Source organism: Rhinolophus sinicus, linkage group LG03 (assembly GCF_036562045.2).
Source record: "Rhinolophus sinicus isolate RSC01 linkage group LG03, ASM3656204v1, whole genome shotgun sequence".
Classification (NCBI taxonomy): Eukaryota; Metazoa; Chordata; class Mammalia; order Chiroptera; family Rhinolophidae; genus Rhinolophus; species Rhinolophus sinicus.
In genome coordinates this window covers 73,151,624-73,168,033 of record NC_133753.1, presented here as the reverse complement: position 1 = coordinate 73,168,033, position 16,410 = coordinate 73,151,624, and the positions used below count along the sequence as shown (strand labels likewise).

Below are 16,410 nucleotides of genomic sequence, written 5' to 3'. Positions count from 1 at the left end.
TTGAACTCAGAGCACAGCTTGGCCTCCAGGATCCTGCTGTCCCTACTTCTCCATCCTGCCTACCACTGAGAGGTCTCAGAGTCTACCAACTCCTGTCACTTCCAGACCACAAATCTAAGGTGGCCACTTCCCATGTCCCTCACACCTAGGACACCCAGAGCTGCGTTGTGCTTCTAACAGGGTCTCACCACGGAGATGCCTCCCCAGCTAACACCCTGAAAGAGGGTGATCAGAGGCCCCAGGACTGTGCCTGCACCAGGCAGGAGACCTGGAGGACAGGGCTGGCAGGATGTCTCTCCAGAACCCTTGCCCTCAACCCCCACCCCAACAGGGTCAGCTCAACCCCTCACATCCAGCCCAGTCTCCCACATGTGCTCAGAGGCTACTGGCCTCCTGGTCACTCGGTAGCCTTAGTCCTAGTCAGCCTGCTCCCCTGAGTCACTGCTGGCCTCTAGGCTAAGACTCCATGCTGGCCACCTCGGGCCATCTCGACATTTTCAGTTAGAAAGGACTCTGCTCTGCAGAAGGACTGCAAAGCACAGTGTTTTCTATCGATAAACAAACACGTGGGGATGGAGCACCTACTACGGGCCAGGCATTGAGGATGTACAGTGAACATAATACAGGTTCTATCAGCCAAATGCAAAAGAAAATGACAGTGTTGGCTTTTATCCAAATCATCCAATGCCCTCTCCTCCTTCACATGAGTCCATGTGGCCTAGGTCTATGTGGGAAGCCTACAGGAGGGAAGCATTGGTATTTAGTTTTATTTCAGCTTACACCCTGAACAAGTTTTAGCACATGTGACAGTAGAACAGCAGTGTACAGGATTGGGAATGCCTTCAGTCCTTAATTCCAAGATGTGAAGTTGCCAAACTGTTCACTGGAACATCCTCTTCACCCAGGGGAGAGGGCAGCAGGCAGGTGGGGCAGCCTCATTTTCATTTGCTTTCAAAGTAGCAGGTGTGAATGTCATTGTACAGATTCAAAGGGTAGGAAAACCCGGTTGCATACCTGCTAGAAGCCAATGAGAGTCTGACTTTAAACCCCCACCCGATTGGACGGGCCAGAAACATGATCCCTGTCATGACTGCAAGCTCTGGCTTTTGTAGAATCAGGAGGCTCACGTGGTCTGGAAAATGGAGGAATGCCTCTGCTGCTTAATCCGTCATGGTTACTGCTGCATCCATGGTATCCAAGACTATCCAGACATTTCAAGGTCAGGAAGTTCTTGGCTTAGAGGCCACACTTACTTATCTCTAGAAAGATATTTTGGCTGAGCCAGGTTCTCCCTGTGCTGGGCTCACCCCACCCGAGCTTCCCAGCAGCCATCCCTCCATGTCTTGCCACTATCGTGGGGCACTGCCTGAGAGTTGAGCATAAGTTCCAGCTCTGGAATAATTCCTTCCTGCCCCAAATACACAAAACACTATATTCTCTTCCGGAGTGAGGTAAATACTATGAGATTGCCAAACCCTCAAAGACCCATATGGCTTCTCACATCTTGCTGCACACAAAGCACGCAGCAACACAATAGCTGAATGATGTTGGGCACTTTTACAAGGGAAGAACTGTATTGCTGAATTGCAGCTGAAAAAAATCCCCACATCTAAGGCTTGCTAAGGACCTGGCGCCTTGACTGAAAAAGACTAAGGAAAACATAGAATGCAAAGCAAACTAGTATTTTAAAAAGTTGTCGAGCGTCATACTGGTTTAGATACAACACTTAATTTGGGGAAATATTTCTGTGACTTAAAACAACTTTGAGGACCCTGTTGTATGACATCCTCTTTAGAGAAATGAGAGAGACACAATGTCCCAGGAGGCAGTGGCGAGCAACTGAAGGTACCACAGAGTTAGCACAGAGCCTGGACTGAGCCCAGGCCCCTTTGCAGCCAGCCCAGCAACAGGTCCTTTGTGTTTTCTAACACCTACCCTGCAACATCTTCCTGGCTCCCTGAACAAAACATAAGCGGTCTTGGTTCCAGATCAAAATGGCGGCATGAGGTGAGCCTCTGTAAAGCTCCCCTGGAATTTACAACTAATTGAACAACAATAACTCCACAAAGGACTCCCTGCACAGCAGACAGGCAAGACAAAGAGACCCACTACTGAATTCACCTAAAGGTGGGCAAATCGCACGAGCAGAGGAGGAGGGAAGGAAGAAGTGCAGAGTTGGAGCCGCGTGGGTGTAGAACGCAGACCTAGCTCAGTGCTCCGAGCTCGCTGCATCCCGGAACTACCGCAGCTGCAGGAGAGGGAAGAACTCGGACTGCTAGGGCTCCGCTTATGGCCCACAGGGCTGAGGGGGCAGCATATAACACAGCTGAACGCAACGTTCACGGCAGAGACCTCGGATAAAAGACTGAGGGAAGAAGGCTGAAAAAGGTGGTTGAAGCCCTCACTGCCGAGCAGAGAACAGAAGCCTTAGTCACTGAGACTAGCCGCCCCCTGCCTACCCTCCCAGAGCTCACCCCGCCCCCACCTGCCCGGTGCAAGAAGCGGAACAGTAGCACTGTCAGATCAAAAGAACAGAATATTTGCTGTCCTGAGAACTGTAGTCCGCAGACACAGATTCGCAGCCCAACTAGTTCCGGGAAAGGGGAGGGAGCTGTGGAAGCAGGACCAGCTGTGGTGGTGGTCACCAACATTACTCTGGGCCACCTCTCACAACTCACCACGCCCCTGGCCCCACCTATCTGGGCGGATCCCTGCAGGAGTAAACAGAACTGCTGAAACATACGGGCTCTGAATCTGGTGCAGGAAGTGCTTTGGAACTTCAAAAGCTCTCTGCATACTCACGCAGACACTGCGCCCTGTGACCCAGACGAACTATTAACAGAGGAGAAGCCTGTCTCCAGGGAATCCCCCTAGTGTGTGAGAAGCTGGGATAGTGCAGAGAAAACATAGTACTACCATGTGAGGGGAAAAGAAGGCTGCAGTCGGAGAGAAAATAAAACATTCAACCAACACGTACTGGAACACAAAAGAAAAACCTCTTCCTATCAACCTGTTGCAGAAGCAACTCCTGTAGATGTCTAGCAAGAGAAATAATAAATCAGTAATTGCCATGAATAACCAAGGCAACAAGACAGCTCAGAAAGAAAGTGAACAGTCCCCAGAAAAAAAACTTAAAGATATGGAAATATGTGACTTAAATGACAGAGAATTCAAGATTGCAGTTCAGAAAAAACTCAACGAGATGCAAGAAAACATAGAAAGGCAGTTTAAGGAACTCAGAAACACAATCAAAGAACAACATGAGCATTTTATGAAAGAGATTGAAATTTTAAAAAAGAACCAAATAGAACTTCTGGAGATTAAGAATTTAACAGAAGATATTAAGAATGAAATAACCAGCTTAGGTAGTAGAGTTGACCAGATGGAGGAAAGAATCATTGACATTGAAGATAGAAACCTGGAAATTACACAGATGGAAGAAGAAAGAGACTTGAAACTTAAAAGAAATGAAAGAATTCTACACGAACTTTCTGACTCCACCAGAAAGAGCAATATAAGAATAATGGACATACCAGAAGGAGAAGAAAGAGAGAAGGGAACAAAGAATATATTCAAACAAATTGTCAATGAGAACTTCCCAAACTTGTGGACAGAACTGGATCCTCAAATCGATGAATCAAATAGAACACCTAATTCCCTCAACCCCAGCATGCCTTCTCCAAGGCACATTGCATTGAAGCTGTCCAAAATCAATGACAAAGAAAGAGTCCTCAAGACAGCCAGGGAAAAGAAGATGGTAACCTACAAAGGAAATCTCATTAGATTATCATCAGATTTTTCAGCAGAAACTCTCCAAGCCAGGAGGGAGTGGAACCAAATATTCAAACTATTGAAAGAGAGAAATTATGAGCCAAGAATAATATATCCAGCAAAGATATCTTTTAGATATGAAGGAGGAATAAAGACCTTTCCACACATACAGAAGCTGAGGGAATTTTCTAATACATGACCTGCACTACAAGAAATACTAAATGAGGCTTTTCGACCACCATCAACAGGGACAATTTGTGGCAACCCAAACATAAAAAGGGGGAGAGTAAAGGCCTGAACCAGAACATGGGAATGGAGAAAGTAAGTGTGCTGAAGAAGATGGAATACTCTAAATATCAAACTTTCTTTTACATAAATTTAAGGGTAATCACTCAAAAAAATCCAGAACTGAAATATATACTATAATAAAAGAAGAAACAGAGGGAAACATCATTGAATACCACCGCACAGAAATAATAGACAACAACAAAAAGGCAAAGAAACAATGGAGACACAGCCTTACCAGAAAACTAAAGATAGAATGACAGGAAATCCTCACATATCAATAATCACCCTAAATGTAAATGGACAGAACTCACCAATACAAAGGCACAGAGTAGCAGATTGGATCAAAAAACTAAACCCAACCATATGCTGTCCCAAGAGACACATCTCAGCTACAAAGACAAGCATAGATTCAAAGAGAAAGGGTGGAAATTGACACTCCAAGCAAATGGTACCCAGAGAAAATCAGGTGTAGCCATAATGATATCAGATGAAACAGACTTCAAGGTGAAAAAGATAACAAGAGACAAAGATGGACATTTCATAATGGTGAAGGGGACTGTACAACAAGAAGACATCACAGTCATCAATATTTATGCCCCCAATCAGGGAGCACCGAAATATACCAAACAACTACTAACAGAAATAATGGGAGAAATTGACCACAACACAATTATACTAGGGGACTTAAATACACCATTGACAGCTATGGATAGATCATCCAAACAGAAAATAAATAACGAAATAGCAGCCCTAAATGACACATTAGTTGAAATGGACATAATTGACATTTATAGAGCACTTCATCCTAAAACATCAGACTATACATTCTTTTCTAGTGTACATGGAACATTCTCAAGGACAGACCACATATTGGGACATAAAATCGGCCTCAGCAAATTTAAGAAGATTGAAATCATACCAAGCATAGACTCTGATCACAAGGCTTTGAAATTGGATATCGACTGCAAAAAGAAAGCAGGAAAAAACAACAAATACATGGAGATTAAACAACATACTTTTAAAGAATGACTGGGTCAAAGAAAAAATTAGAGGAGAGATCAAAAGATACATAGAAACAAATGACAATGAAAATACATCCTACCAAAATTTTGGGGATGCAGCGAAAGCAGTTTTAAGAGGGAACTTTATATCATCACAGGCCTATCTCAAGAAACAAGAAAACTCCCAAATAAATAACCTCATGTTACACCTTAAAGAACTAGAAAAAGAAGAACAAGTGAAACCCAAGGTCAGCAGAAGAAAGGAAACAACAAAAATCAAAGCAGAACTAAATGAAATATAAAACAAAAAGACAATAGAAAAAATTAATGTGACAAAGAGCTGGTTCTTTGAAAAGATTAACAAAATTGACAAACCTTGGCTAGACTCACTAACATAAAAAGAGAGAAGACACTAATTAACAAAATCAGAAATGGAAAAGGAGAAGTTATCACAGACACCACAGAAATACAAAGGATCATCCAAGAATACTATGAAGGGCTATATGCCACCAAATTCAATAACCTAGAAGAAATGGAAAAGTTCTTAGAAACATATACCCTTCCAATGCTGAACCATGAAGAATTGGAAAATCTAAACAGACCGATCACCAGTAACGAAATTGAATCAGTCATCGAAAACCTTCCCAAAAGCAAAAGTCCGGGAACAGATGGCTTCACTAGTGAATTCTACCAAACCTTCAAAGTGGATCTAATACCAATCCTGCTCAAACTCTTCCCAAAAATTGAAGAAAGACACGACTCCCTAACTCATTTTATGAGGCCAACATTACCCTGATACCAAAACCTGGTAAGGACACCACAAAAAAAGAAAACTACAGACCAATATCTCTGATGAATACAGATGCAAAAATCCTAAATAAAATTCTAGCAAATTGAATACAACAATGCATTAAAAAGATTATTCATCACGACCAAGTGGGGTTCATCACCAGGCCACAAGGATGGTTCAATGCCGCAAATCCATCAAGCTATACATCACATAAACCAAATAAAGGACAAAAATCATATGATTATATCAATTGATGCAGAAAAAGCATTTGACAATATACAACATACATTTATGATTAAAACACTTAATAAAATAGGTATAGAAAGAAAGTACCTTAACATAATAAAGGCCATATATGACAAGCCCTCAGCTAATCTCATAATTAATGGTGAAAAACTGAAGCCCTTTGCTCTACGTTCAGGAACATGACAGGGCTGTCCCCTGTCACCTCTGCTTTTCAACATAGTGTTGGAAGTCCTTGCCAGAGCAATCAGGCAAGAGAAAGAAATAAAAGGCATCCAAACTAGGAATGAAGAAGTTAAATTGTCACTTTTGGCAGATGACATGATGCTATTTACAGAAAACCCTAAACACTCCACCAAAAAGCTATTAGAAACAATCAACGAATATAGTAAAGTTACTGGCTACAAAATCAACGCAAAAACAGCAAAAGAACAAGACAAACAAATGAGAAACAAAAAATCATAGACACAGACAATAGTTTAGTGGTTACCAAAGGGTAAGGGGTGTGGGGGGTGGGAGATGAGGGTAAAGGGGATCAAATATATGGTGATGGAAGGAGAACTGGCTCTGGGTGGTGAACACACAATGGGATTTATAGATGATGTAATATGAACTGTACACCTGAAATCTAAGCAATTTTACTAACAATTGTCAGCCCAATAAATTTTTTTTAAAAATTAAAAAAAAAAGATAAGCATCTGCTCAGACACCTCCCTGGAGAGAAAGCATCTAGGCTCCTATGGCAGCCATTCTGTGGCAAGTATTCAAAACACTTTCCTTTGTGTGCTGAAGTCTGCCCATGGACACATTGGGATGGAGGCTGGTAAGCACCTTAAACATGCTGATTCCTTCAAATCTCCTTTGTCTGTGGAAGCACCCCGCATACCCCACGCCACCCCAACATGGAGGAAACAATCCTTCCCTTGCTTAAAAGTCTTTGTCATGAACATTCAAAAATGAAACAAAATAAGATACTTCTGTAACGCCTCTGCTCACCAAGACGTATTTTCACCACCCCTTCTTCCCTCCAGATCCACCTAAAGAGTCAGGTCTCAGCACAGCTACAGAGAGAACTGCAAAGCCAGCTCCTTGAGCAGGGGGAATGGGCCAAAAGGAATGCAAGAGCTTGCTAACTTGTCCCATAACATGCATTGGGATGGCTCTGCCTTCCCTGCCCAGCACCAAACTTCTGCCTTACTTCCACTCTATGTGGACTTAGGTCCTACAGGGTTTGTTTCCTGTCTTGGTATCCTACACAACACTGATTTTGGACAATAAACATATTTTAGCGTCAAAGGAATACAGCAATGGGTTCCTTTTTGTCTAGGCCTTTGCTAGACTCCATTTCTTTTTTTTTATTATTAAATTTATTGGGGTGACAATTGTTAGTAAAATTACATAGATTTCAGGTGTACAATTCTGTATTACATCATCTATAAATCCCATTGTGTGTTCATCACCCAGAGTCACTTCTCCTTCCATCACCATATATTCGATCCCCTTTACCCTCATCTCCCACCCCCCACACCCCTTACCCTCTGGCAACCACCAAACCATTGTCTGTGTCTATGTAGACTCCATTTCTAATCCACAGATTCAGGATGATCAGTGAACCTCCTATAGGACAAAGAAAGTCACTTCTACACACATACCGTAATAGTCAAAATGGTGACAATCAAAGATAAAGGGAAAAAGTTGAAATTAGACAGACGGAAAATATAAGTTACCTTACTTTAGGGGAAGCAACAATAAGATTTACAACAAGCTTCTCATCAGAAATAATGGAAGTCAGAAGACAGAAAACTTATATTTTCAAACAGTTGAGAGAAAAATAAGCAATCTAGTTCTGGAATTCTATATGCACTGAAAATATGGCTTAAAAATGAAGGTGAAAATAAGAATGTGTTCAAAAGAGCACAGGTAAGAGAATTCATTGCCATCACACGAGCACTGAAAGAATTGCTAAAAGAAGATATTCAGGCTGAAGGGAAACGATCTCCATTGTAAGCAGAAGGGAAAAGAGAAATTAAAGTTTAAAATGAGACGAAGTACAAAAGGTGGGAGGGACGATAAACAGAAACGTAGCATTACGAGGTTCTCATAGGAAGTGCTATAACATTAATTCCAAGTAGACTGTGATGTGTGAAGAAGGCATATTGTACCCTAGAGTAACCACTTTAATAATATACTAGGCCCGACAATTAAGTTTGCGAACTCCTCCGAGAAAAAGTGCTACACACCTCATTGCTGAATATCACTATGACTTCATATAAATGTCTTCCTTTCAATAGTTCCTTTATCTTCGGGTAAAGAAAGAAGTCATTGGGGGCCAGATCAGGTGAGTAGGAAGGGTGTTCTAATACAGTTATTTGTTTACTGGCTAAAAACTCCCTCACAGACAGTGCCTGTAAGCTTGTATATTGTCGTGATGCAAGAGCCATGAATTGTTGGCAAAAAGTTCAGGTCGTCTAACTTTGCACACAGCCTTTGCAGCACTTCCAACTAGTAAACTTCGTTAACTGTTTCTCCAGTTGGTACAAATTCATAATGAATAATCCCGCTGATATCAAAAACAGTAAGCAAACAGTTCTCGAACTAATTGTCAGACCACATACAAGAACATAATCACAACCCCCCCCCCAAAAAAAAAAAAGAAAAGAAAACAAGATACCTCCAAAGAAGAGAAGAAAACGACAAAGGAAAGAAGAAATGATGCTGAGAGACATCAAACGGCAATATGATATTCTTCCATCCAACCCTCTCGGTAATCGCATTAAATGTGAACAGATTAAACACTCCAATTAAAAGGCAGAGTTGCCAGTCTGGCTAAAACAATGCAAGACCCAATTTTGTGCCGTTTGCAAGAGACCCATGCTAAATATAAAGACATGGGTAGAATGAATGTAAAACTATAGAAATACACAAGAGATACTCTGCAACCAATCCAAAGAAAACAACCTTGCCCATGAAGTGTGCTGTTTAACTTTTGAATTTTGGCCACCTGTGAAAAGAGTTAAAGTGTCTCAGTTGAAGTTTCATTTCCATTTCTCCATATTTATTTCCATTTCTCTTCATATGAGTGAAGTTGACATTCTCTGCATTATTTTTTAAATATATTTTACCGTGATCTGTGCACGTCTTTGCCCATTCTTCTGTCAACATTTCCGTATTTCTATTCTGAATTTTCACAGTTCTTTCTATATAACATAGGTTCCCTCTTTAATTGTGATACATATTGCAATGATTTATTTCCATGTTTGCTGTCTGTATTTTGAGTTTCCGTACGCTGCTTTTTGACATTCAAACTTTTAAAGAAGATTTTTAACATATTAAAATGTATTTATCAATCTCTTCTTTTATGTTTCTCTACTTAGAGTTATTGCTAGAAAGGCTTTCCCCTTTCTGAGTTTATAAAGAAATTGACTCATGTTTATTTCCAGTGCCCTTACAGTTTTCTTTTGTGTATTTGAGTCTCTTATCCATTTCGAGTGTATTCTGGCGGTTTATGTGAAATATACTCCATCTTGATATCTCAAAAAAGGACTATCTAGTTGTTGCAACATCCCTCATTAGAAAGTCTATTTGCCAATGAATTGAAATGCCACCTTATCATAAACTACATGTCCTTACGTACTTGGAAATGTTTCTGGACTTTCTATTCCGTTTCATTGGTCTCTCTGTTCACTCATGATTTAGCATCATGCCATTTTCAGGAAAGAAGTTTTATAGGATTTTTTAAATATATGATAAAGCTAAGCCTCTCCCTTACCATTCTTTTTCTTTTTGTCATAATTTTCCTTGCTATTCTTGCATGCTTATTTTCCATGTGAATTTTAGAGGCGTCTAGAACTTGTATAAGGCTAGGAGAATAAACTATATTTTCTAGTGCAGTTATTCTATTGAAATCACATTTAATGCACATATTAGCATAGCACCAGGATATCAGAAATGTAGCAGTTCTTTGGACAGTGGTCTGACAGTACTGCTTTGGCTTCCTGGTATCCATTCCCACTTCACATGGTATCAGTAATTCATTAAAGAGAACAGCTTTGGGGAGAGCCAACCCTCTTCCATTCTCAGGACACATGGTTTGGACAGAGCACCTGACCTTTGCAAAGGCTGTGACCCAGGCTGACAGGGATGAGTGGTTTCGACTCGTCTGGCCACCTGTACATGCACCTAAAGCGGAGTGGCAGACTGGGCTTTGCTCTAACGGTCACTGTGTATGTCCCATCCCACAGGCTCTTCTTACATGCCTGCAGCACTGCTTCCTTTTTAAATCTGGGTCAGGGCTTTTGATTGCCCCAGGCAGTAGCACATGGTACAATGGATACCACACGACATCAATGTCTAGGTAAGAAAAAGAACACATCTTCTACCCAAGTCCATTTTTCAGAGACGCTCACTCTGCAGAAACCCACCATCATGTTGCCAGACCGACCGATCCTATGCAGAGACCATACGAGAGGCCCTCACGGAGAGGAACTGACATGCCCAGTGGGCAGCAGCACCAACCACTGGGCATGTGTCAGTCATCCCTCGGCTTTTCGGAGGCTCCAGGCCAAGCCTCCCCTGACAGGAAGGGGAGCAAAGGGGAGCGATCCACACTACATCCTGACCAACATGCAGATTTGTGAGAAGATAAATTGTGTTGTCATTGTTGTTTGAAACCACTCGGCTCTTGAGAAACTGGAATAAGCCCCCTGAGCACTATTGCCACACCATTGTATCCATCCCTCTAACCGTGGCCTCACCATCTTTATCTGATCACTGATGGTTTTGTCTCCACCAGATGCAAGAAATCTCATGATCAATACCCCTGAGGCTCAAAAAAGGGGCCTCAATAAACGGTCTACAAAAACCAAGGAAATGAGTTCTTGCAGGCATCATCATGAGACTCAGGTTTCTGGGGGCTCTGGGACCTGCTACTGGCTAATACCGCATCTCACACTACCCCACCCTGAGCAACGGTTTCCTGTTTTCAGCTGCTGTGACAAGAACTGAGTCAAGAGCTACAGGTGCTTATGTCGTACTGATAAGTTCTTACTCCACTCAGGCTTGAATATTTCACCAGACAGCTGTGTCAGGGATACAAATAGAGCCTGAAGCGATAAAAGCTCAAGACCTGAGAGCCCTCCGGTTAGAAGACCAAGAGGCAGCACCAGCAGCTCTCACCTGGGCCGCTTTCCCGAGAAGATGCAGCCACTTCTGCTCCTGATGGCCTTTCTTCTGTCCCCCAAGGCAGAGGCAGGTGAGTGACTGTCCCGACCAACAGACTCCCGACCCCAACGCACACTGGCACAGCCATAATCAGACGCTACACATTCTGGCCCTGGTCCATCCCCAGGAACTTTCTGAACTCTAGGTCCAGCCCCGAATCAAAGACCAGCGTATCTGATGCAGAATAAACACTCCACGGGAATGCAGGACAGAAGGCTGTTCTCCAGGAGGGCCAGTGGGTACCATGTCCTTCCCAGGTCTTCCCTTCTCATCTGGAATGTGGGGTCTTCCACAAAGGAATCTGGAAGAATTTTGGAAGCTGGCAGAGAAATAATTAATTTCCCAGGAAAGGGCAGCTTGGAAAAGGGACTGGATTTTGGAAGAAAAAAGGCCCTCTCACATTCTAACTCAATGTCTTAAAATCTACCATCAACCTTCTCCTCCTTCTCCAAGCTTTGTCATTCCTATGCTGACCAGGAAAGAAACTGAGGACACAGTTGGTCCAAGAGTTGGTGGCATCCTAGTCCCCTTAACACTTGTGATTGGCTGGTTCAGTGTCAAATTCTCTCTAGTAATTTGTCAGTCAAAATGTTCTGAGTTTACAAACCTGCAGCAGCTCAGTGAGTCTGGGAAACAAGAATGGAGAGACAATCCAGGGAACGTCAGGGAAAGGATTTTCCAGAATGTACAGGGCCTTCCCTGCTTGTTCCAAACACAAATCCTCTCTGCCCACATACGTGTGTGCAGCTGCTATTGAGTAACAAGAACTGTTGTTCTCTTTCTCAGAGGGACAATCTGAGTCTTACAGGTCACTTGGCAGGCCACTGTTGTTGCCCCAGTCACCCGCAGGACCCCTTCTTGTTACTGCTGACGACTACAGACCTCACCGTCTCCATCCCACTCCTCCCAAACCTGCCCCAGGTTATCCCAGCCTCCCTGGCTTCAGTCCTTGACTCCACGAGCACAGCACACAGGGTAGAATTTTCCTTTCAGGGGAAATCATCGGGTGCCATGAAGCTGAGCCTTATTCTCGTCCCTACATGGCATATGTTAGGTACACATCTTCAAAGAATAAATACTGTGGAGGTTTCCTTGTGCATGAGGACTTTGTGCTGACAGCAGCTCACTGCCTGGGAAGGTGAGGAATTGCACCTGGGTCCCCACCCTTCTTTAGACACCTGGAAGGGAACCCTCATCTCGGGGGATACAGACTAGAGCCACCTAGTAACACAGAGGAGCTATTCGGAAGGCAGGTAAGCTGTGGGGAGGGAGGGACAGGTCAATGCAAGTGGCCTGATGAAGAGACAGGGACGATCAATGGTGGCAGGGGAAGGAGGTGGAGGTTGTGCCCTGGAGCCCAGCGGGCACATGTGAGACCTTCACGGTTTGGCTTAGCGATAGGCAAGCTCAGCACAACGAAATCTGCTCCAGGAACTGCCTCTGAGCACGAGCTGCCAAGAAGCAGAGGCACAAACGTGCTCAGCCCCAGGGACCCTGTCACTCCTCTCCACTCCAGTCCTGCCCTGTCCCCAGCTGGCCGCTTTCCTTCACAGCCCCTAGGCTATATCTCCTGTGACTTAACCACCCTCTCTGGTCTCTGCAGCTCAATTACTGTCACCCTGGGAGCCCACAACATCAGGGTGAAGGAGAGTACCCAGCAGGTCATCCCGGTGAAAACACCCATACCCCACCCACAATACAATAATACCCCCTATGCGAACGACATCATGTTACTGCAGGTAGGGCTCCACTGCATCTTGCACATATTGCCCCAGGGTTTTGTGTCCGCATGACCACTGTCCTGTCCTTCTTCCCCGTGTGGCACATTTACTTGTCCCAGGGCTCTGAAGATGGCAACCACGCGACTGACCCTGCAGTCTGTGGACCACGGGTACATTACAATTCCTGTCCTCTGCCTTCAGCTGGAGGACAAAGCCACACTGAATGATGCCGTTAGAATCATCGGTCTGCCAGGGAGAAGAGATAAGATTAAGCCGGGGATGGTGTGCAGTGTGGCCGGCTGGGGGCGCCTGGGTGTGAACACCCCAGGCCCTGCGAAACTGCACGAGGTAGAACTTGAAATCCAGAGAGATGAAGAATGTACTTCGCGCTTCATCTATTACAACAAGGAATTCCAGATATGCGTGGGGGACCCGACAAAGATTCAGTCTTCTTTTAAGGTAAGACCCCATCATTGTCCTTGCCCAGCCCTGGGCACAGACGAGCTTTGAGGAGACCCAGGGCAGTGCGCCCTGTGCTTCTTGGCAGCTCGGGCTCAGTGGCAATTCCTGGAGTAGGCACACACCTATGTCCTCAGATATTCTGGTGCCGGCTCCCTGGGGGCGGGAGGTGGGGGTGAATGAGAGACTGTCCCACAGCCACTTATGGACAGGCTTTATGCAGAAAGGAGAAGGGGACCCATCAGAGCCAGGCTGGAACCCTGGCCTTGGGACCTGGCACTGAACTGCCACACAACCCCTAACACAGACCACCCACCCTTCATACAATAAGGAAGGTCGGACCAGGAGAAAATCCAACTAAGTCCTTCATCCCTCTGCCCACAGGGGGACTCTGGGGGCCCCTTTGTATGTGGACAGAAGGCCCAAGGCATTGTCTCCTTTGGAAAAAATACTGGAAAACCTCCCCGAGTCTACACCAGGATCAAATACTTTGTGCCCTGGATAAAAAGAACAATGAAACGCTTCAATCTGCAGAGACCACATTGAGGCACCCCGGAACTGATCCATCCATCTTCTCTGGGGCACAGGCCAATACTGCAGTAGGTGGAGAGCACTCTGCCAGACACTTAATAAACCCCCATCTCTAGACTGAAAATCATTCATTCCTCCTTTATTCACCGAAACCTTCATTACTTACCAACTGTTGTGTCCAGAAACCATCTGTTCACATCTCTGATCTCTTGCAGGCTTCCCCCTTCAGTGTAACTCACCTCCATCTCTACAATAAAAAATCATGCTGCATCGATAACAAACTCCTTCCAAATACAACGTCCCAGTGCCAGCTCCCCCTGCCAGGCTGAATGAAAGCTCCATTAGGGAAAAGGAGAGATTCCCCAGGAAAAAGTGACCCTCTTCCTGACAACCCTCGTACGGCATCCATATTCCTCTCCTACTTCAATCCACACCCACAGCCCTACCCCACTAGCAGAACCAAGGGCCAATACACAACAAAAAAGAATTCAGAAATTGAAAGAAGGATGAGCTAAGACTCTCTGGGTAGGGGGCCATTTCTCCTATCAGAATAGAAATGGGTGAGAAGCTTTGGAAAGCTGTCATTTCACCCCACGAAACACTCCTTCCCCAAATCAGAGCAGTTGGAAGCCTGAGAAGATTCAGGAGGGCCCTTGAGTACTCCCAGGCCCAGCTCAGTGCCTGTCACAGCCCTGTCTTGGGCGCAGGGCTCAGGGCAACCTCTGCTGTCCTGGCAGCCCATCCTCCTGCAGCCCGAAATGACCTTGAAGGTGCTCTTCCATCTTGGTCTAGGCCAGCCTGTCCCCACCTCCCATTGTGCGTGTGTGTGTGTGTGTGTGTGTGTGTGTGTGTGTGTGTGTATCTCCAAAGGAAACTCACAGTAATGAAAAGTACTAGTTTCAATAGTATTTTTCTATGTGTCAACAGTATCCTATAGCATAAAGCTTATTGATGGAGATTTTCTTCTTCTAGTTTTCCACAATCTCTAAATCTTTCACAAGATTGTATTCAGAAAAGTAACCTCATTTTAAACATCCACCTTGGAGAAGGCTGGACTGAAAAAAAGTAGTTCACTGAATTTTGGCCATGGATGAGTTGCTTTGACTCAGGGAAAATGTATTCTGGGTATATAAGTAATACCTATTCGTCATAGAAAGAGAGTTAAGACATAAACAAGAAAATGAAAACTGCCGACACCTCCACCACCCAGAGATCCTGACCGCTGCTTACGCCTGTTTACTTCCACTCTTCTCGATGTATCCACCAGATGCCGTTCCTAGAACAGAACTGGGTCGGGCTGTTTGGAAGTCATCATACCTCCCTTTCCACTTCTCTTTCTTCTTCTGTCACACTGATGACAGCATCGGGATAATCTGTTTGCAACATACATAAGTGCTAGGCCCAAGGACGTCAGAGACAAGGTTCTCTGGACACTGGACAGAGAAAACTTAGTGGCCAGTAACTATCGGGATGGTCGGCATCCATTTCCCCATCTCCTGGCAACAGTAATGAGCATTTCTTGAGGGGAAATTGCCCACCCAGAGGCTCTATGATTTGGGGGGCAGTCCCGTCCTCAGCCCAAGGGGTGCTAAATAACCACAGCATGAACCAATCAGGCCACTCGGCTCCAACAGATGCCCTGATGACAGTGGCTCTTGTTGGCTTTTCTTTTACCCACTGAGCTCAGGACAGGTGAGTGACTATCCCATTCCTGAGGCCTAAGCCCATATCATAAAACCCCTCGTACTCCTGACCCTTTGGTCCAGCACCGGCAGGGCTTGTCCTGTATTTGAGCCCAGGAACTTACTGAAGCCCAGCTTGCTTCCCTCCCAAACCCAGACCAACATGTCCCATGCTGCATAGATACCCAACAAGGATGTCTGGGAAGAAGGGTTCCACTACAAGGTCTTAGCCTCTCTCTTATCAACCTGGAAAGGAGGTTCTTCTTAGAAAGGTATTTGGCAAAGGATGTGAAGCTACGAAAGACAAAGAACTAAAATCCCTCACTCCAACCCAGGAAAGGGCACCTCAGACAAATCGCTCGTTGGGAGAGTTGTCCCTGGACCAGATTAAGACCCATTTAAAGCTCTTATGCCCTCCACCACCTTGCTCCTGCTCAGGAGAGGAGCCCAGGGTGCGACTGATCTCAGCAGTGGCTAGATGACTGCACACAGGGTTCCCTGGTAGCCTTGGCTCTGCCCCAGGCCTGGGCAGCCTATTTCATCCCCTTTTCCCCTGGCTTTCCCAGGCCCTCAACTGCTCCACTGTCATTGGCAGTGCCCTCTCACCGTCCCTGTGGCTTTGAATCCCACCAGCACTGTCCCCACCAATCCTCAGCCAGAAGCTAATTGAAGGCCATGCATTGATGCAATCATAACATGCCTAC

At 44.8% G+C, this 16,410-nt stretch overlaps 1 protein-coding gene across 2 annotated transcripts; it reads left to right on the top strand.

The window, feature by feature from the left end:
* The first annotated feature begins 11,051 nt into the window (after window positions 1-11,051).
* LOC109439895 (mast cell protease 1A) lies at window positions 11,052-16,402 on the top strand. Of its 2 annotated transcripts, XM_074328101.1 has the most exons (5): window positions 11,064-11,344; window positions 12,307-12,451; window positions 12,917-13,052; window positions 13,236-13,493; window positions 13,878-16,401. In XM_074328101.1, exons 1-5 carry the CDS (start codon window positions 11,290-11,292, stop codon window positions 14,037-14,039), a joined length of 756 nt encoding a protein of 251 aa, XP_074184202.1. In that variant the 5' UTR covers window positions 11,064-11,289; the 3' UTR covers window positions 14,040-16,401. The 2 variants fall into 2 exon arrangements, with proteins under 2 accessions (XP_074184203.1, XP_074184202.1); XM_074328102.1 differs by lacking the exon at window positions 12,917-13,052 and having other exon boundaries at window positions 11,052-11,344; window positions 13,154-13,493; window positions 13,878-16,402.
* Window positions 16,403-16,410: the final 8 nt, after the last annotated feature.

Excerpts from the sequence above, each read along its gene's own strand:
- LOC109439895 (XM_074328101.1), top strand. The coding sequence starts at position 11,290 with ATGCAGCCACTTCTGCTCCTGATGGCCTTTCTTCTGTCCCCCAAGGCA. Across the intron at positions 12,452-12,916 it reads GCAGCTCACTGCCTGGGAAG|CTCAATTACTGTCACCCTGG; the intron begins GTGAGGAATTGC and ends TGGTCTCTGCAG. Across the intron at positions 13,494-13,877 it reads AGATTCAGTCTTCTTTTAAG|GGGGACTCTGGGGGCCCCTT; the intron begins GTAAGACCCCAT and ends CTCTGCCCACAG.